The sequence below is a fragment of the Mauremys mutica genome, chromosome 1 (genome assembly GCF_020497125.1).
Source record: "Mauremys mutica isolate MM-2020 ecotype Southern chromosome 1, ASM2049712v1, whole genome shotgun sequence".
Classification (NCBI taxonomy): domain Eukaryota; kingdom Metazoa; phylum Chordata; order Testudines; family Geoemydidae; genus Mauremys; species Mauremys mutica.
Genome location: NC_059072.1, coordinates 360,150,584 through 360,171,131, shown reverse-complemented (window position 1 = coordinate 360,171,131; position 20,548 = coordinate 360,150,584). Strand labels below are relative to the sequence as shown.

Below are 20,548 nucleotides of genomic sequence, written 5' to 3'. Positions count from 1 at the left end.
TCGCCCGGGGACTCGGTGACAGAAAGCAGAAGGAGTTTTCTGACCATCCCAAGTGGGAGGTTCTGGAACAGTCTCCCAACAGGAGCAGTGGGGGGCAAACAACCCAGCTGGATTTAAGATGGAGCTTGACAGGTTTATGCACCGGACAAGAAGCCAGGGTCACTTGCCATAGCTGAGGTCTGGGTTGATGGACCCAGGAGGTTCTTTACAGGCCTATGTCCCTCTGGGCCACATTAGCCAATTTTGAGAAACAACGGGCACTGATGTGCACTTGCTTGCCCATTATAACCCCTGCTTTGTGTCCTTGCTGATGGGTTAGTCCCTCACTAGATCCAGGAGAAAGCACGACTCAGCGTTATCATCTGGAAAAGGAATTGTTCTTGGGCTCCTGTTTTGTGATATCACAAGAGTGTAATTCCCTGAGTTTCTGGTAATCTCAGCGTGCTGAGCCGCCAGCTGCCCCCTCCTCAGCCACTAGCCCCAGAGAGGAAGGATGGAACTCAGAGGAACTGTCTTCAGTTTGAGGCTCCTCCACAGACGTCTTCTGTGACCTTGGGCAACTCACTTAGTCCCTCTATGCCTCTTCACAATGTTTTTTTAATACTGCTCAGTGTAAGGGTGTACATGTAGGAACAAGGGGTGCAGGCCATCCTTACCAAATGGGCAACGCAATCCTGGGAAGCATTGACTCTGAAATGGACATGGGGGTCATACTGGATAATCAGCTGAACATGAGCTCCCAAAGCGAGTCCATGGCCAAAAAACGTACTGCAATCCGGGACGTACAACCAGGGGAATCTTGATCAGGAGCAGAGAGGTTATGTTACATCTGTCTTTGGCACTGGTGAGACCACTGCTGGAATATTGTGTCCAGCTCTGGTGTCTACAGTTAAAGAAGGATGTTGATAAATTGGAGAACGTTCGGAGAAGAGCCACAAGAATGATTAAAGGATTAGAAAACCTGCCTTAGAGTGATAAAGGAGCTGAATCTATTTTGTTTAACAAAGGGAATACTAAGAGATGACTTGATCACAGTCTGTAAGTACCTGCATGAGGAACAAACATTTAACAATGGGCTCTTCAGTCTAGCAGAGAAAGTTATAACAGGATCCAATGACTGGAAGCTGAAGTCTGACAATTTCAGCCTGGAATTTTAACAATGAGGGTAATTAACCATTGGACAATTACCAAGGGCCATGGTAGATTCTCCATCACTGATAATTGTTAAATCAAGGCAGGATGTGTTTTCTAACAGCTCTGTTCTGGAACTTACTTTGGGGCAGGTTTCTGGCCTCCGCTATACAGGCTGTCAGACTAGGTGATCACAGTGGTGCCTTCTGGCCTTGGGATCTGCCCACTGGTGTTAGTAGCACGACCCTGCCGCAAGGGGTGTTGTACTGATAAACATGTTACAGATTGTGAGGTGATCAGACACTAGAATAATTGGGAGGTTGTGAAGGGTAGGACTATAATAACGTTTAAAAGATAACTGGATAAATTCATGGTAGTTAAGTCCATAAATGGCTATTAGCCAGGATGGGTAAGGAATGATGTCCCTAGCCTCTGTTTGTCAGAGGATGAAGATGGATGGCAGGAGAGAGATCACTTGATCATTGCCTGTTAGATTCACTCCCTCTGGGGCACCTGGCATTGGCCACTGTCGGTAGACAGATACTGGGCTAGATGGACCTTTGGTCTGACCCGGTATGGCCGTTCTTATGGACCAGAGCTAAGTGCTTTAGGGAGATTTCAGCTCTGTGTGCCTCATAAGGGCGATTTGGGGCACTGGGTGGAGAACCTGAACTCTTCCCAACACCCCTTGGTGATGAGGCCTGTCATTAGCACGGCCCCCTTTGACGAGGGAGTTCTGGGCCCCTCCTGCAGCTCGGCAGTCAGAGGGGGAATCAGGACGTGCTTTCAGAGAGTGAAGGATCTGGAGCGTGTTCTCTGGCCAAACAGAGCCCTGTTGGGCTTCCCGTTGGTCTGATCCTGACTCCCACCTGCTCCATGAGCACGGAGAGCTGCTCTAGCGCTGGAGATAGACCTCACACCCTGCGTCCAAATTCCATCATCACCGAGTTTGGGGACAGCTGGATCTGAGGGAGCGGATTTGTTTGTGTCCAATAGAGAGCTAGCAAGAGGCACTTGGAGCTTAGCTTGGGTCGCGCTTGTGAGTGGGGAGCTATTGCCTCTCAGATGCTCCTGGGGGTAGGATGTAATTTTCCCAGGTTACTGGGTGGGGCTCAAGCTGCTTGTGTACTGTATTGTATTGTTGAAATGGAACCCCCGGAGCAGTGGTTCTCAAACTTTCGTGCTGGTGACCCCTTTCACATAGCAAGCCCCTGAGTGTGATCCCCCCCCTTATAAATTAAAAACACTTGTAAATATATTTAACACCATTATAAATGCTGGAGACAACGCTGGGCTTGGGGTGGAAGCTGACAGGTCATGTCATAACCTTGCAACCCCCCGAGGGGGTCCCGACCCCCAGCTTGAGAACCACTGCCCTAGAGACTGAACCAAGCCCTGGTTACTGCCGGCTCCACCTGGCTGAAGAGTGGCACCTCTCAAGCTCCATTTTAAAACCTCCCTCCTCGTATGGTCAGAAACCTCCTTCTCCTTTCCAGCCTCAGTTTAGTTCCTGGACAGTTTCTCCCCATTTATTCTTGTGCCAAAACTTCAGCTTCAGGAGCTCGTCACCCTCCCTAGTGTTAACTCCTTCCCCCCCTCAATGTATTTATAGAGCAATCTGATCCCAGTGCAGCCTCCACTGTGTTAGGCTAAACCAGGCAAGCTCTTCCAGTCTCATCCTAAGACAGGCTGTGCGTTGGCCTGACCATCCAAGAAGCCCTACTTGGCTCCTTTCCAGTCTGAATTCTTCTTTATGGAATTTGTAGGACCAAAATTTTACACAGTTTTCCAGAGGAGGTTTCACCAGTGCCTTGTATAAGGATATTAATATTTCCCTATCTCACCTGACACATTCTAGGATCTCATTTGCTTTGTTCACAGCTGTATCATATTGGTGGCTCACAGTCATCCTGAGATCAACTAATATATCCAGGTCTTTCTCCTCCTCTATCCTTTCCAACTTACCTTTCATGTATACACTGGAGCGTAGTGAGTAGAAGCAGGGAAGACTGAGAACTGACTTGATGACTCTGTACAAGCACTTTCACAGAAATGAAACACCAGCTACTAATGGGCTCTTCTGTCTATAAGCGAAAGATATAACAAAGACCAATGGTAGGAAACTGAAGCCAGAAAAATGAAATTTGGAAATGAGACTTACATTTTTATCAGCGAGGGGGCTTAACCAGTGGAACAAACTTCCATGGGAGGTGGTGGATTCTCCTGATACCTCCAAACCAAGGCTGGATGCCTTCCTGGAAAATATGCTTTAGATGAACACAAATTATGTGTTAATCAAACACAAGTCAGTACGGGGGTACATTGGTATCCTTCCCCCACTGCACTGTCCTCCTGCACCAGCTGTCTCGCCCATTCCTCCAGGACGTAAACCCCATCCGAACTTTTCTCTACAGAGTGGAGATCAGTAGCTCATGTTGTATCAGATGCAAGGGTCTGGCACGGAATAGGTGGCTGGAGCTGGGTGATGAACTAACCCTTTACTTGATGAACATCCTGATTATTCTCGCACGAAGGTGTTTGCTTTTCACACAGTACACAATTGGGTTCAACGAGGGAGGGAGCAGCAGGGAGATGTAGCCCATAAGAATCTGAAGTATGGGAGAAGAGCTCTTTCCGAATCTGTATATCACAGACAAAAAGATGTCTGGTGTATAGAATATAAGGACGGCACAGAGGTGGGAGACACAGGTGTTCAGGGCCCTGAGGCACTCAGCATTGGAAGCGATGCTCAGCACTGTTTTGAGGATCATTACATAAGAGAGGAAGATGAGCAGAGAGTCCAACCCCATTGTTAAGAGTTTAGTAAACAAGCCATAGATATTGTTGACTCTGATATCTGAACAAGCCATCTTCATGACCTCCTGGTGCATGCAATAAGAATGGGAGAGGACATTCACTCGACAGTATCTGAACTGTTTCAGGAGAATGGTGAGTGGGAGCATTACGGCCACCCCTCTTAGAACACACACCAGTCCCATCTTGGCTATTTTCGGCAGTGTTAAGATGGAGGCATATCTCAGTGGGTCACGGATAGCGATGAAGCGGTCAAAGGCCATCAACAAGAGCACAGAGGATTCAATGCATTGAAGTGAGTGGATAAAGAACAACTGGGAAAAACAGGCATCAAAGCTGATCTCCCTAGAGTTAAACAAGTATATGCCCAGTATTGTCGGCATGGTGGCTATTGATAAGCCAAGGTCTGTGATGGCCAACATGGAAAGGAAAATGTACATGGGCTCATGGAGGCTTGGATCTGTTTTTATAATGAACAGAATGACTGAATTTCCTAATATTGAAATACCATACGTTAAGCAGAAGGGAAGAGAGATCCAGACATTTTGGATGTCTTCGTGCCCAGGTATCCCGGTGAGAAGGAACACTGCAGATGTGAATTTGGTGTCATTGACAGCTGACATAATGTAATGGACAGGTCCGAGGAGTTTTGACCTTTCCTTCCTGAAAGGAAAAAGAACAGGAAACTAGATGATATTTAACGAGACATCTTTCTGCTCTCAGTGCAAGTCTAGAAACTCCCAGGAGCTAAAGGAAAGTCAGCAAAAATACCACCGATAGCAAGATAGGCGTTCCCAGATGGGATCAGACCTGCAGTCCATCTAGCCCAGTATCCACTGGCCAGTTCCACATGTTTCAGAGGAAGGTGGAAGAAGCCCTGCAATAGGCAGCTATTACATAACCTGCCCCCAAAGTTTTCCCCAGACAACCACTAGTTAGAGATATTTTTTGGTGTAAATAAGGAAGGTTTAGCCCTTCCAAGAGTTTTTAAAACTAGTGTAATTTGATTATCTGGTTACCCATATAAACATCCAGTCCCTCTTTCAATCCTGCTGAGCTCTTAACCCCATTGATACCTTGTAGCTGGGAGTTCGCAGCCTGCTTGAGCACCATGTGATTTTACAATTGTGACCTTTGCACAGACACCCTTTCTGGCCCTCCACTTCTGAGTGTGGCCCATTGTACCATGACATGTGTACAAACACATGGCAAGTGCATGGTGAAAACAATCATTGTATTTGTGCTGCATTGAAGATATTTATTAATGTGTTTCATTGCCTCATTATATATATATTCTCCACTCCTGAGAGTCCAAATTATGCCACTGCCTCTTTGCAGCACATGGGATAAATTCCCAAGTCCACGTTCTGAATTCACTAACATTAACTTCAGCTGCGTCACTCCAGATTTACATGTGTAAATTTGATAAGAACCAGGCTCTATTCATGTATCCTAAACAAATGCTGCCAGTGATAGACTCTGACCCCCAAGAATCTCTCCAGGAGAAGCCTGGCCAATGTTGACTGAATCCAGAGAGTTTGATCATCCTACAGGTTTCTCTTCATCCTCCCAGGAACTGCTCCCTCTCCCCGTGGAAGGGCCTGTAGCTATCTGCAAAGATACAAGCTGACACAGACAGTTACTTCATTTGGGCAGGAGAGGGACTGGCATCACAAATGTGTGAATAGTGCAAACAATAGGTTTTGCACTAATATCCTGTTCAGTGTGCAAGTTCCTTCAGCCATGCTTGTGTAACAGCTAATGATGTAAATTGCATACAACCACTATTACACTCCCCTTTCCTGCACTTCTGCTCTACTCTTTGCTTAAACAAAGACTAATAGACTTTTTCTCAGGACTTTTTGGAAAGTCGTGTGCAGGTGTAGCAGAGATATTTTGTTCATGACCTTGATTAGAAACAGCTTCTGGTCAGTTACCAGGAGACAATATCGTGCAACTGTTCACTGAACAAGGAGTTCATAGCATAAAACTTTTCCAAATAGTATGTGGATTATTTCTGAAACATTAAGCAATATTGTTACCACTTTTTCTTCCTGTAGAAATTCTAAAAACTCTGCTGCTGGCTTTCGATATACATGCATGACATCAAAGTTTGTTGTGTAAAATTTGTATGACAATGAAAAGTTTTGACATAACATTTACATATCTGTACTTTAACTCACGTCAACCCATTCTTTCTCCTTTGATCTTCTCTCAGAGACAATTTCTCAGGTTACAGTGGGGCTTAAAATGTAGCGTCTGTCATCTGGATTTCTTCAGAACCTGAAAAGATCACAGCCTCTCAGCCCTCATTCAGTCACTTGTCAGCAAACAAAAGTCTAGTAGGTTTCAGAGTAGCAGCCGTGTTAGTCTGTATCCGCAAAAAGAACAGGAGTATTTGTGGCACCTTAGAGACTAACAAACTTATTTGAGCATAAGCTAAAAAGTCTAGTAGTTCCTCTGTCCCTTGTTAATAGCTGACTAGGTCTCCTCAAGTTCTGTCAGTCTGTAGCCTGTATCCAGAGTGGTAACAGGCATTGGGATCGGTATAGAAAATATCCATTGCCTGAGCTCTCACTCTCTGGTACATAGTAACCCCAGTAGCTGTTATTCAGTCAGGCTGAGGTTTTGCAGGAAGTGAATTTCAAAGTCAAATACATGAGTGTCATGGAAATGGAACTTCATTTCACACAGGAAAGTAGTTTATTGCTCTCTCTCCTTCTGACTGTCTATGTCCTGTATTCAGAGAATACGTAGCACCCGGGAAAGGCGACAGACATGGAGCTGAGCTGCCATAATGAATGTGGATGTTAAACCCAGTTCTTGGGATGTTTGCTGTATAACTGTACAGGGTTAACTTTTGGGATGTTTATGTTTTGGCTTTATTGGGTGTAACCAGTATGGCTCGTCATAGTTCAATAGCAGGCTGATGGAAAACAAACAGGATGGGAAGGCACAGATCAAGAAAAGCCATCGCTCAGTCAGCACTTCAGGGAGTTTGAGAGTCAACACTGGAGCTACAAGTTGGGAAGAGCCTATTCCCGGGCTCCAGCCACATTACACAGCTTGTTTTGCCAGTGCTGGAGGCCTGACCAGAGGTGGGGCAGCTGTTGCTGAGAAGCTTTTCAGACTGGAAGGACAGACACCGCTGGGGAAATCTGAAGGCCCTCGGCCTGCCTGTGTCTGCAGCAGAGGGGGAGGACTTGGGGTCAGAGACGTGTACAGACTGTTCTTGGAAAACCCTCATTCTCCCATGTTACGCTTTATTCCTACTGTTTAGATTAAACACTGTTTTGGCTCAATAAGGCTGACTGGTCACTTGTCTCAGCATTAGTCACAGGCTCACAAAGGGAAGAACCACAGGTGCTGAACCCACTGGGGGCTGTTGTATCCCAGGGCCCAGACTCAGGGTGGGAGGATCTTGGGATTCCACCCCATGAGAGGGAAAGTTACGAGGCCTGACATCTGGCTTTCACAGATCAGAGCGGGGGGGGAGAGATGCCCGGTAACTCTGAGGGTTATCTACAGAACAGAGATTCTAGAAGCATCAGCCAGTCAGGAAATAGTAATATGCCTCATCGGACCTTTTACCGCAGAGCAATCAGCTCTGAATTCCTGCCTTCACAATTAACCTGGAGAATAAAACCCTTGAAAATGCATTTGCTGATTAAATTTCCAGCAGCAAATACACCTGAGGCAATTTGGGAATAGTCCCTGAAATCCCATGCAGTTTTCTCTCACTCCACCCCTGGCAGGATTGGGCCCACAGTACACAGCACTTATAGAAATGTGACCCCTTGAGAAATCCTGACTTGTGGCAATAGGGTTTTAACATTTCAAGCTCATTTTGAAGCTTAGATTTCTGTGTAGCTTGAATAACCCCCCGAGGACCATGGACAGATGTTGAGGAGGGTTTCCCAAGCTACCTAGCACTGCCTGCCCTCCAGCCACTGTCACTGAGACACTCCAACAGCCCAGCTGAGTCCTCTGCCACTGCACAGAACATCTGAAAATGGAAACAGCCTGTACCCTTTCCACTTCACTGCGCATTTTAATGATAGTGAAACCTGCCAACGTACCCAATTCCTGCTAGAAGGGAAGCCACTGACACCAGAGATCTTCAGTCTATAAGACAAGGAGTCATCAGAAAGGTTGCACAGGCAGCAGGCAGTGTCTGTTCAGATAGGGGAGGCAACTGTCTTTATGAAGCCTGTCTGCACATTCCCTTGGGGGCCACTTGGCCATCAGGGAACCTCAGGTGCGTGGCTTAGTGTGCACCAGCTTTAACCCGCATCCCGGCCAATGGCAAACTGCAGGAGGCCAAATCACAGTGGACGTGAGGTGATGCTACATAACTGGACTGCAGCCCAAGCTCTGCTGCAGGCTCTAGTCCTGGAATCCTGTGGGGAAAATGTCTCTCTTTTCCAGCCCAGTTCTAGCCTCTGTCCCTCATGCTACAGGACCACAACCCTAGGTGGCAGCACTAGACCCCGTCAACACTGGAGGTCACGAGCTGTCAGCCTCCACCTCAAACCCCGCTTTGCCTCCAGCATTTATAATAGTGTTCAATATATAAAAAAGTGTTTTTAATTTATAAGGGGGGGGTCGCACTCAGAGGTTTGCTATGTGAAAGGGGTCACCAGTATAAAAGTTTGAGAACCACTGAATTAACCCCCTGGAGCCTCAGGGAATGCAGAGGGGGGGGCTCCCTTGGTAGGGTTGGGAAGGATATTGCTCTTCTCATGTGATCCCTCCCCCAGTGGCTAATTTTAAATGAAGCTCCCCTCCCCTGACATGAATCTCCCTATGGCACTGAAATTACATATAGACTATAATTTGGCATTTGAGCAGTGAAAGGGATGGGAGCCCTAATGGAAAAGCTCACAGCTCGGCTCTTCTGCAAGCCTCAAACTGCTGAATGAGCTTTAGGGTAGGGAAGGCTGTGCCTGCCAAACAGCCGGGCCCTGCCCCCTAGCCGACCCCCACCCACTTCCTGACCCCCGACTGCCCGCCCCCCTCAGAATCTCCAACCCATCCTGCTCCTTGTCCCCTCACCGTCCCCCAGAGACCCACCACCACGGGACCCCACCCCTGCTCCCTGTCCCCTGACTGCCCCGACCCCTATCCACCCCCCCCGCTGAGTCCTGACAGACCCCCGGAATGCCCACGATCCAACCCCCCCCCATTCCCTGTCCCCTGACCACCACCCCCACTCTCTGCCCCATCCCTGTGCCCTGACTGTCCCCGGGACTCCCTGCCCCTTATCCAACCCTTCAGCCCTGCCCCCTTACCACGCGGATCTGAGCGGGGCGGAGCTCAGGAGCCCCGCCGGACGACACGCTACAGTGCTGTTCAGCGACGCTCCTGGATGCGCTGAGGCTCTGGGTAAGGGGGGAGCGGGGTTGGGCTGGGGCCGGGGAGGGAGCCTCAGCCATTCTCGTGGGGGCCCCTGCGGAGCCCGGGGCCTGAGGCAAATTGCCCCACTTGCTCCCCACCTCTGGGCGGCCCTGCCCTTTCCTTATGATTTCCAACATGAGCAGGGGGTGAAGCCCACTGGCCATACTCCTTCTGCCCAGGGGCGGCTCTAGGTATTTTGCCGCCCTTAGCATGGCAGGCAGGCTGCCTTCGGCGGCTTGCCTGCGGGAGGTCCCTGGTCCCGCGGATTCGGCAGCTTGCCTGTGGGAGGTCCGCCGAAGCCGCGGGACCAGCGGACCCTCTGCAGGCAAGCCACCGAAGGCAACCTTCCTGCGCCGCCCTCGCGGCAACCGGCAGAGTGCCCCCACCAGCTTGGCGTGTTGGTGCCTGGAGCCACCCCTGCTTCTGCCCCACCCCTGCAGCAAGAGTGCCGCCTCACCCCCCCGCCCACTCCCAGAGAAGCCCAGAGCTTCTACAGACCCCATGGCTGGAGCAATGAGCCCTCCACCCCAGATGTTGGAGGATCCCTGGGCTGGTTAGAGGCCCCTCAGCTATGCTGAGCCTACTCTCCTGAGACCCCAAGTTGCCCCTCTGGAAAAGCTTGTCTCTTCCCAAAGAACCTCAGCTTGTTATGTGCCCAATGCATGTTCCAGGGTAGCTGAGGAGGTGGTTGTGAAACTGTCCCCGATATTAATCATAGTGGTATCCTTAGGATAAGTTAGGATTACTGGCCTATAATTGCTGGGATCACCTCCGTAGCCTTTTAAAAAAATCAGCATGATATTAGCTATTAGCCAATCACCTTGTACAAGCCCTCATATAAGTGATAGCTTATATACCATGGTTAGTAGTTCTGAAATTTGATATTTGAGTTCCTTCGAAACTATTGGGTGAATGTCATCTGGTCCTGGTGCCTTTTAATGTTTAGTTTATCAGTTTGTTGTAGAATCTCTGTGATGGGTTGTCCCCCCTGGGGTGCAGTGTGGAAGCTGGTGGAATCACTGAACCCCCTATCCATTCAGCTTGGCTGGCCTCTCCACAGTGCTCTTCTGGTGACACAACAAGCTGCTCTAGGCCCTGTTATCATCCAACATGACAGTGGTTGGCGCTGCACAACCAACTGAGCTACCTGAGTGCTTTACCTAAGCCACTCAAGGACAAACAGGAGACAACAACCAATTTCCCAGCTCCCCCACCTTGCACCTTTGCTGGAGTATAAACCCAGAATTATGCTATCTTGTACTGCACAGGGATCTGCACAATGCATACTCATTAATATAGGTGGCTTTCCCCTCGATGTGGGAAAGATTTGCAAGAAACGTTTATTTACAGAGCTGAGAATTTCCAAGACACTTCACTCAAAACATACTGGTTATGATAAAACATAAAACAAGTTTATTAACTAGAGAAATATAGATTTTAAGTGATATCAATCAGATCACGTAGCAAATAAACAAAAATGCAAACTAAGCCTAAAATACTAGATAGACTAGATATGAATTAGCAATTTCTCACCCTTACTGGTGATACAAGCAGTCCACCGGGTTTTCATACACAGGCTAGAAATCCCTTTAGCCTGGGATCAGCACTTCCCCCAGTTCAGACTTTTTTCTTCGGTTGTTTCCAGGATTTCTCTTGTGTGGGGAGTAACAGCAAGAGAGGATATAATTTTTCAATATGGTGGGAACCCTTTGTTTCAAGCCAAGTTCCCAGCCCAGTTTGTGGAAAAATACAAAATACCAAAATGGAGTTCTGTAGCATATGGTCTTGTCCCATACCCTTGCATGACCTGCTGAGTTATAGCAGCCATTGCTCATAGGCCGGCTGAAAGGTCACAGGAAAGCTAGGCTCTTGCATGGTCCATAGTCTTTGTTGATGAGCCATTAGCACTGTCTAGCTTCTTCATTGTTGTTCTTGAAAATTGAGAGTGTTACCCAGAGTAAGCATGTTTGAAATACAGATTTATAGTTACTATTCATAACTTCAGGTACAAAAATGATACATGCACACTAATAGAATAATCATAATCTGCTAATCCTAACTTTTCCAATGACACCTCAAGACATATTTTGTACCAGATGCATCATAATTATGTTATAGTCATCTCATAATCATACCATTATGATGAATATGGGGTGCAGCATCACAACCTCCTCTACTGACATCTCAGTGCAGGAAGTTCCTCAGATTTGTAACCTGAAAAGAATGGTGCAGGTGTGGGAATCTCCCTCTCATCCTCTGCAGTGAAGACTAAGGCAAAACAGCCTCATCTTTCTAGAGAGCTCCTTTAGCATCTCAATTTTCCTTAGCCTCACTCATTGTTTGGCTGGTTTACCATATCTGATGTACGTTAAAAATTGCTTAGTTTTAGTTTTTGTGTCATTTGCTCATTGCTTTTTAGATCTCTTACAGTACTCAGTATAATTAAGCCCCTTCAATAAGTATGAGTCATGTCGCCAAAAAATCATGAGATTGGTTTCGAAATAATGAGATTTAAAAATACGCTAATGTGGGGTTCGTTTTCACTTGTCTTTGGTTTCTGAGCCATTGGGGTCACCTGCTTCAGATTTTCTAGCTTTTCTGCAGGTCACTTGTTTAAATAAACTTCTTAAAGAAAACCAAAAGCTCAGAATCCTGTGCAGTTTCCTGATTGCAGAAGTTGGGGCTCTAAGAAGGACAGGAAATAGTGTAACACTCCCAATAAAATCCCAAGAGGTGACATTGCTGGCCATATCTCAAAAACGAAGGTACTGAGAGTTTGTTAATTGGCATTTCTTATCACAGTGGCAGAGACAGTGTGTCCCGCTGCATTAGACTACAGAGCCCCCGGTTATAAGGAACAGGGTTATGCTACAGACAGCCGGACGTAACAGCGATGGGTTCACAAAGTCACTGGGTACCTTAGACACAGCTTAGATGATCTCCTCCTCTTGCTCAAGCATGACAAAAGCACACACCAGGTAAGCAAGGCCAATCAGATTCTTAATAGATAGAGTTGTAACCCAAATTTCTGCTGCTAACTCCCTCTTGGACACAAAAACCCTGATCCAGCTACCCCCAAACTTGGTGATGATGGAAATTTGTATGCAGTGGGTGAGGTCCATCTCCAGCGTTCATTGCTCATGGAGCAGATGGGGGTCAGGATCAGACTGAGGGGCAGCCCAACAGGCCTCTATTAGGCCAGGCAACACTCTAACGCTCTCTAGAAAAACATCCTGATTCTCCCCTGTACAGCCGAGCTGCAGGAGTGACCGAGAACTCCAAAGTCAAAGGGTGCTGTGCTAACGACAGACCTCACCACAAAGGTTTGTTGGGAAGAGTTCAGGTTCTCCACCCAGTACCTTTAATCATCCTTATGAGACAAACAGAGCTGAAATCTCTGTGATGAACACAAGCTATGAGGAGACATGCTGTTGGGCTAAGTACGGGGGTAACTGGGTGAAATTCTGCAGGAGGTCAGACCAGATGATCACATGGAGTGAAGGGAGCCCTTGTCCCAGGCCCTTAAAAACACAGTAGCCTGGGATTTCCCAAAACACTAACTATTCCCTGGGACCATCTTCCTCCCTCCCACTAGCTGGCTCTACAAAGCTACTGTCAGCTCCAAATGTGACAGGAATCTTAAAGGGTCACACCCTGGATCAGGGGTTGACTGATCCCCCCCAATCTTTCCTACCTATAAAGGGGATAATCCCCAACACACCCCACCTTTAATTCCCACAGAATTAGTGTGGATCACACATCCTGAATTGGGAAGGAGAGTCCCAAGTCCTAGCGTGGGCTGAAAGATTCCAGAACAGCATTTGTTCCGAATTCCCTGTGGTGCTGATCCACACCTGCTCATGGGCAGAGCCACCCTTTTCACTATTGGGGGGCTGAGGTCTTTATCCCCCTCTCGCTATGAGGCCCCACCCTGCTCCTTTCCCCCCCAAGGCCCCGTCCCCAAAACGGGGCAGGTGGAGGGTCTGGGGTTCCCCAGAGCGGCACTTGATCCCTGGGTTTCTTTTACCACGTCCTGGCTCTGAAGTCCAGCCTTGTCAGTGGGTGGGGTTTGGGGGAAGTGAAGGAGCAGGAGGTGGGAGTTCAGAGGGGAAAAGAACACCGGGGTGAGGCCATGGAGGGGGCAGAGCTCTTGCATGTGTCCTGCTTGTTCATTTTGAGAAGGTGGCCACCCTGCACTGAATGGGCTGGGCTGGAACAGGAGATAGCCATGACTCCGCTGGAGATGTGTGACGTTATGACTGTAATATAACATGTCATTGAAAGGTGACAGGGCCAGAAAAAGTTAATTAACTCAGACTGACCTGACCCATGGGTGAATTATAGAAACTGGTTAGGAAGATATGTAAATGAATAGAGCTTTGAAATGCAAGTCTGCATTGTTAGAGGTAAAAGGGTAGATGTTTGCTCAGGGCTTGTGATGTAAGCAAACAAGTCTTGTCTATTGCTATAGCTTTGATTCAAAGATCTAAAAAGGAATATTAACATTTAGGAAGATGCTTGAGTGAAATAGTATTATTGTCTATGTGTCTCTTTGAAGGTTGTGATAACCTGTATCTGAACTGTTTAATGGATAAATTACCCTGTACTAATTGCCAGGATGTTTGAGAGAAGGAGTTAAGCCTATTGTTTTCTCAGCCCGAAAGGCTGCTGGAAATGTATAGGAACCCTGGGATATGATCCTACTTCATCTCAGATCTGCTTTGGGTTTCAAGAGGGGGAAACCTTAAGCCACAAGGATTGAGATCCCCAGTCATTGACTGGAGCCGCCCTGAATATGGACATTGGACTGTAACCTATGGACTATTTCTAAAAGGTCTTTTGGCAACTACAAACTCACCTCTACTATGTATCTGAACCTCAAGAATTGAATTCAAGTCTGTCTGTATATTGATCTTTTAACCAACACTCTCTCTCTCTCTTTTCTTTTTTAATAAATTTTAGATTAGTTAATAAGAATTGGCTAATAGTGTGTATTCTGGGTAAGATCTAAGTAATAATTGGACCTGGGTATGTGGCTGATCCTTTGGGACTGGAAGAACCTTTTCTTTCATAGGATGAGATAAGATTTTCAGGAATCATCATCATATTTGACAGGTGTGTCTGGATGGAGGCCTGAGGCTGGGTACTTTAAGGGAACTGCCTTGTTTGGACTTCTGAGTAACCTCCATGGTAATATAGAAGTTGTTTTGTCTGGCTAGGTAAATCTAAGTATTGGAATAACCACCAGCTTCTGGGGTTTGTCTGCCTCATTTTCTTTGCAGTTCACCCTAATTGAGTGACCTCAGCTGGCTCCCACGGGCATCACCATCACAGGAGGTGAGGCCCTTTCCAACCCTTTCCATTCCTGGGGCAGCAGAAACCGAGGGGAGGGGAATATGGACCTGAGTCTCTTCCCAGGACTCCTGTGTGTCAGACCCTCACTCACACACACAGCTCTGTTCTGCTTCCATGTGGAGTGAGGTCAGCAGGTGTGCTGTGTGCAGAGCCACCAAGGGTGGTGTTGGGGGTTCTACCTGAATGGCTTCCCTTGCGGTTCCTGCATTAATGATGTCTCTGACATGACTCAGTCACAAGTACCTGGAAGAGGGCGTAGGGGTATGGTGGGTGTCCATGTCCCTTGAATAGCCCCTGTCCACAGCTGACGCAGACCTAATGGATCACTTTGAACGCAAAACAGCTCTGCAGCTTTTTTCATGGCTCAAGGATGTATAACCAGAGACACGACAGTGACAGACTAGCTGTAATGGGAAACAACATCTCCATCCCTTCTCTTTATTGAGAGTATTCTCAGGAATTCTGAAGTTGGAGAAGCCACTGATAAGATTCTTTATGGGCCAACATTCTACCCCTTCTCTGGCTATCCATTAACACAGTCGCTTTGTAAATGTTTTTACCAGCCTTGGTCTCCTTCCCCCAGTGCACTGTCCTCCCTCAGCACTGGGTGGAAACAGCTCCTATACGTTGCTTCAGGCCTAAACTCCATCTGAACCTGTCTGTACAGAGTGTAGATCAGTAACTCATGTCATCACAGATATAAGGGTCCAGGATGCAATAAGTCGCTGGGTCCTGTGTTTCTTATTTCCTTTGCCACCAACACTGGGGCCAGGTGATAAATTGACCCTTCACTTCAGGAACACACTGATTATCCTTGAACGAAGGTGTTTGCTTTTCACGCTGTACACAATAGGGTTAATCAGAGGAGGAACCAGCAGGTTAATGTAGCCCAGGACAATCTGAAGCAAGGGAGAAGAGCCATTCCAGTATCTGTGTATCAAAGTCAGGCTGAACTCTGGCATGTAGAAGAGCAGGACGGCGCAGAGGTGGGAGACGCAAGTGTTCAGGGCCCTGAGGAACTCTGTGTGGGAAGCAATGCTCAGCACTGTTTTGAGGATCATTACATAAGAGATGAAGATGAGCAGCAAGTCCAACACGACCGTTATGACTGTAATAAACAAGCCATAGATATTGTTGACTGTGATATCCGAACAAGCCATCTTCATAACCTCCTGGTGCATGCAGTAAGAATGGGAGAGGACATTCACTCGACAATATCTGAACTGTTTCAGGAGAAGGGGGAGTGGGAGCATTACGGCCACCCCTCTTAGCACACACACCAGTCCCATCTTGGCTATTCTCGGTAGGGTTAAGATCGAGGAATATCTCAGCGGGTCATGGATTGCGATGAAGCGGTCAAAGGCCATCAACAAGAGCACGGAGGATTCAATGCATTGAAATGACTGGATAAAGAACAGCTGGGCAAAACAAGCATCAGAGCTGATCTCCCTAGAGTTGAACAAGTATACGCCCAGTATCGTGGGCATGGTGGCTATCAATAAGCCAAGGTCTGTGATGCCCAACATGGAAAGGAAAATGTACATGGGCTCATGGAGGCTTGGATCTGTTTTTATAATGAACAGAATGACTGAATTTCCTACTATCGAAATAACGTACATAAAGCAGAAGGGGAGAGAGATCCAGAGATTTTGGACGTCTTCCTGCCCAGGTATCCCGGTGAGAAGGAACACAGCAAATTTGAATTTGGTGTCATTGACAGCTGACATAATGTACTGGGCACGTCCAAGGAGTTTCCTTCCTGAAAGGAAAAAGAACCAGAAACTAGATGTTATTTAGTGAGACATCTTTCTGCTCTCAGTACAAGCCTGGAGACTCCCAGGAGCTAAATATAAATCGGCAAAAACAAAATCTTGGATGTACACCACCGATAGCAAGATAGATATTCCCAGACTGGATCAGACCTGTAGTCCATCTAGTCCAGCATCCACTGGCCAGTTTCACGTACTTCAGAGAAAGGTGGAAGGAGCCCTGCAATAGTTAGCTATGAAATAACCTGCTCCCAATGTTTCCCCCTGACAACCACTAGTTAGAGATATTTTGTGGAGTAAATCAGGAAGGCTTAGAGCCATTCCAAGAGGTTTTAAATCAGTGCTTACTAGTGTAATTCGATTTTCTGGCTACCCATATAAACATCCGGTCCCTCTTTGAATCCTGCTAAGCTCTTTGCCTCATTCATATTTTGTGGCTGGGAGTTCCGCAGCCTACTTGAGCACTGTGTGATTTTACAATTTTGACCTTCCCACAGACACCCTTTCTGGCCCTCCACTTCTGAGTGTGTCCCATTGTATCATGACATGTGTACAAACACATGGCAAGTGCATGGTGAAAATGGTCATGATATTTATCTGTGTTGCACTGAATATATTTATAAATGTGTTTCATTGCCTCATTATATAGAGATAGATAGAGATCGAGATAGATATAGCTATAGATATAGATAGTTATTTTCTCCACTCCTAAGAGTCCAAATTATGCCACAGCCTCTTTGCAGCACATGGGATAAATTCCAGGGCCATATTCTGAATTTACTAACTTTCACTTCAACTGAGTCACTCCAGATTTATATGGGTAAATTCAATAAGAACCAGGCTCTATTTATTTTCCCTAAAAAAATGCTCCTGATGATACTTTCTTACCCCCAAGAATCCCCCCAGGAGAAGCTGAAATGCTTTGCCTGGCCAATGTTGATTCAATTCAGAAAGTTTGATAATCCTACAAGTTTCTCTTCATGCTCACAGGAACTGCTCCGTCTCCCGTGCAAGGGTCCGTAGCTATCTGCAAAGATACAAGCTGACACGAAGAGTTACTTCATCTGGATGGGGGAGTGGTTGACATCACAAATGTGTGAATAGTGAAAACAGTAGGTTTGCACTAATATCCTCTTCAGAGTGCAAGTTATTTCAGGCATGTTCGTGTAACAGCTAATGGCGATTATTACATACAACCACTATTATTCTCCCTTTTCCTGCACCTCTGCTCTACTCTTTGCTGAAACACAGAGCAGTGGTCTTTTTTCTCAGAACTTTCTGAAAACTCTTGCACAGGTATTGCAGAGGGATTGTGTTCATTACCTTGATTAGAAAAAGCTTCTTTTTAGTTACCAGGAGACAGTATCATACAGCTATTCAACACATTTATTAATGATCTGGAATGATGGGATTGATTGCACCCTTAGATGACACTAAGCTGCAGGGAGAGCTAGACTTACTGGAGGGTAGAGATAGGGTCCAGAGTGACCTAGACAAATTAGAGGATTGGGCCAAAATAAATCTGATGAGGTTCAACAGGAATAAGTGCAAAGTCCTGCACTTAGGATGGAAGAATCCCATGCACTGCTACAGGCTGGGGACCGACTAGCTAAGCAGCGGTACTACAGAAAAGGACTCAGGGATTACAGTGGATGAGAAGCTGGATATGAGTCAGCAGTGTGCCCTTGTTGCCAAGAAGGTGAAGGGCATATTGGGCTGCATTAGTAGGAGCATTGCCAGCAGATTGAGGGAAGTGATTATTCCCCTCTATTCGGCACTGGTGAGGCTACATCTGGAGTATTGGGTCCAGTTTTGGGCCCCCCACTACAGAAAGGATGTGGACAAATGGAAAGAGAGTCCAGAGGAGGTCAATGAAAATGAACAGGGGCTGGGGCACATGACTTACGAGGAGAGGCTGAGGGAACTGGGCTTGTTTAGTCTGCAGAAGAGAAGCGTGAGGGGGATTTGATAGCAGCCTTCAACCTGAGGGGGGTTCCAAAGAGGATGGAGCTCGGCTGTTCTCAGTGGTGGCAGATGACAGAACAAGGGGCAATGGTCTCAAGTTGCAGTGGGAAAGGTCTAGGTTGGATATTAGGAAACACTATTTCACTAGGAGGGTGGTGAAGCAATGGAATGGGTTACCTGGGGAGGTGGTGGAATTTCCATCCATAGAGGTTTTTAAGGCCTGGTTTGACAAAGTTCTGGCTGAGATGATTTAGCTGGGGATTGGTCCTGCTTTGAGCAGGGGTTGGACTATACAACTTCCTACCATAACAACTCTAACTCAGGAACCAATCCATGCAACAAACCTCGACGCCAACTCTGCCCACATATCTACACCAGCAACACCATCACAGGACCTAACCAGATCAGCTACAACATCACCAGTTCATTCACCTGCACGTCCACCAATGTAATATATGCCATCATATGCCAGCAATGCCCCTCTGCTATGTACATTGACCAAACTGGACTGTCCCTACGTAAAAGGATCAATGGACACAAATCAGATATTAGGAATGGCAATATACAAAAACCTGTAGGAGAACACTTCAGCCTCCCTGGCCACACAACAGCAGATTTAAAGGTAGCCATCTTACAGCAAAAAAAAAACTTCAGGACCAGACTCCAAAGAGAAACTGCTGAGCTTCAGTTCATTTGCAAATTTGACACCATCAGCTCAGGATTAAACAAAGACCGTGAATGGCTAGCCAACTACAAAAGCAGTTTCTCCTCCCTTGGTTTTCACACCTCAACTGCTAGCAGAGGACTTCACCCTCCATGATTGAACTAACCTCGTTATCTCCAGACTGATTCTTGCCTGCATATTTATACCTGTCTCTGGAAATTTCCATTACATGTGTCTGACGAAGTAGGTATTCACTCACGAAAGCTTATGCTCCTGTTAAGCTGTTAGTCTTAAAGGTGCCACAGGACTCTTTGTTGCTTTTTACAGACCCAGACTAACACGGTGGCCCCTCTGATACTTGACACCATGCAAGGCACTGCATTTAGCCGTATGGAGTGGAAATCTATCAACCTCATGAAGAAACTTGCACAAGTACAAACAGATATCTTCCTTTCCAAATGCTAACGGATGGACATCATACCAAATGGACTGAACGTGAAAAATCCATTGCTATCTACATACTGCACAGAACACAGTAAGAGATTATGCCATAGAAACTGAGGAACCACCTGATCAGCATCCTATACAGCAAACAGGAAAACATCAAAAAAGAGCTCTTCAACCTCGAGACTTTCATAAATAACCAACCCCACACACAAATGGACTTTACTAAAATAAGACAGGAGATCTACATTACACACTTCACCTCTCTACAAAGGAAAAAGGACCGTAAGCTGTCTAAAATCCTACCTGCCACACGGGGCCACAAAAGTGGTACCCCTAACTCACCCAGCAACATCATCAATTTATCCACATACACACGCAACCCAGCAAAAAGGTCTATCCTATCTCGGGGACTCTCTTTCTGCCCTGCCACCCCCACAAACATGAGATAGCTCTGAGATGATCTGGAAGCCTACTTTCGCCACCTCCGACTCAAAGAATACTTTCAAGATAACACTGAACAGCGCACTGATACACAGATACCCTCACACCAACAACACAGGAAGAAGAACTCCACATGGACTCCTCCTGAGGGTCAAAATGACAGTCTGGACCTAGAAGGAGGCTGCCAGACAATAATCCAATACCAAATTCTACAGGCCACTTTCCTCAGATCCCACTGAGGAATATACTAAGAAACTGCACCATCTACTCAGGATGCTCCCTATACTAACTCCGGAACAAATCAACATACCCTTAGAGCTCCGACCAGGGTTATTCTATCTACTACCCAAGATCCACAAACCTGGAAATCCTGAACACCCCATCATCTCTGAAATTGGCACACTCACTGAAGGACTGTCCGGATATGAGCACTCTCTACTCAGACCCTATGCCACCAGCACTCCCAACTATCTCCATGACATTAATGCATTGGTGATCTCCCAGAAAACACCATCCTAGCCACCATGGATGTAGAGGCTCTCTACAGAAACATCCCACACACAGA

General features: G+C 46.8%; 2 protein-coding genes across 2 annotated transcripts; both read right to left on the bottom strand.

Annotated features, from left to right (window-relative positions):
* Positions 1-3,629: 3,629 nt before the first annotated feature.
* On the bottom strand, positions 3,630-4,568 carry LOC123362263 (olfactory receptor 51G2-like). The gene has a single exon (XM_045002692.1). The coding sequence runs from the start codon at positions 4,566-4,568 to the stop codon at positions 3,630-3,632; it is 939 nt and encodes a 312-aa protein (XP_044858627.1).
* Positions 4,569-15,485: 10,917 nt separating this feature from the next.
* LOC123365251 (olfactory receptor 51G2-like) lies at positions 15,486-17,467 on the bottom strand. The gene is made up of 2 exons (XM_045007968.1): positions 17,355-17,467; positions 15,486-16,456 (listed from the first exon to the last, which is right to left on the bottom strand). The coding sequence occupies exon 2, from the start codon at positions 16,422-16,424 to the stop codon at positions 15,486-15,488; it is 939 nt and encodes a 312-aa protein (XP_044863903.1). The 5' UTR covers positions 16,425-16,456; positions 17,355-17,467.
* Positions 17,468-20,548: the final 3,081 nt, after the last annotated feature.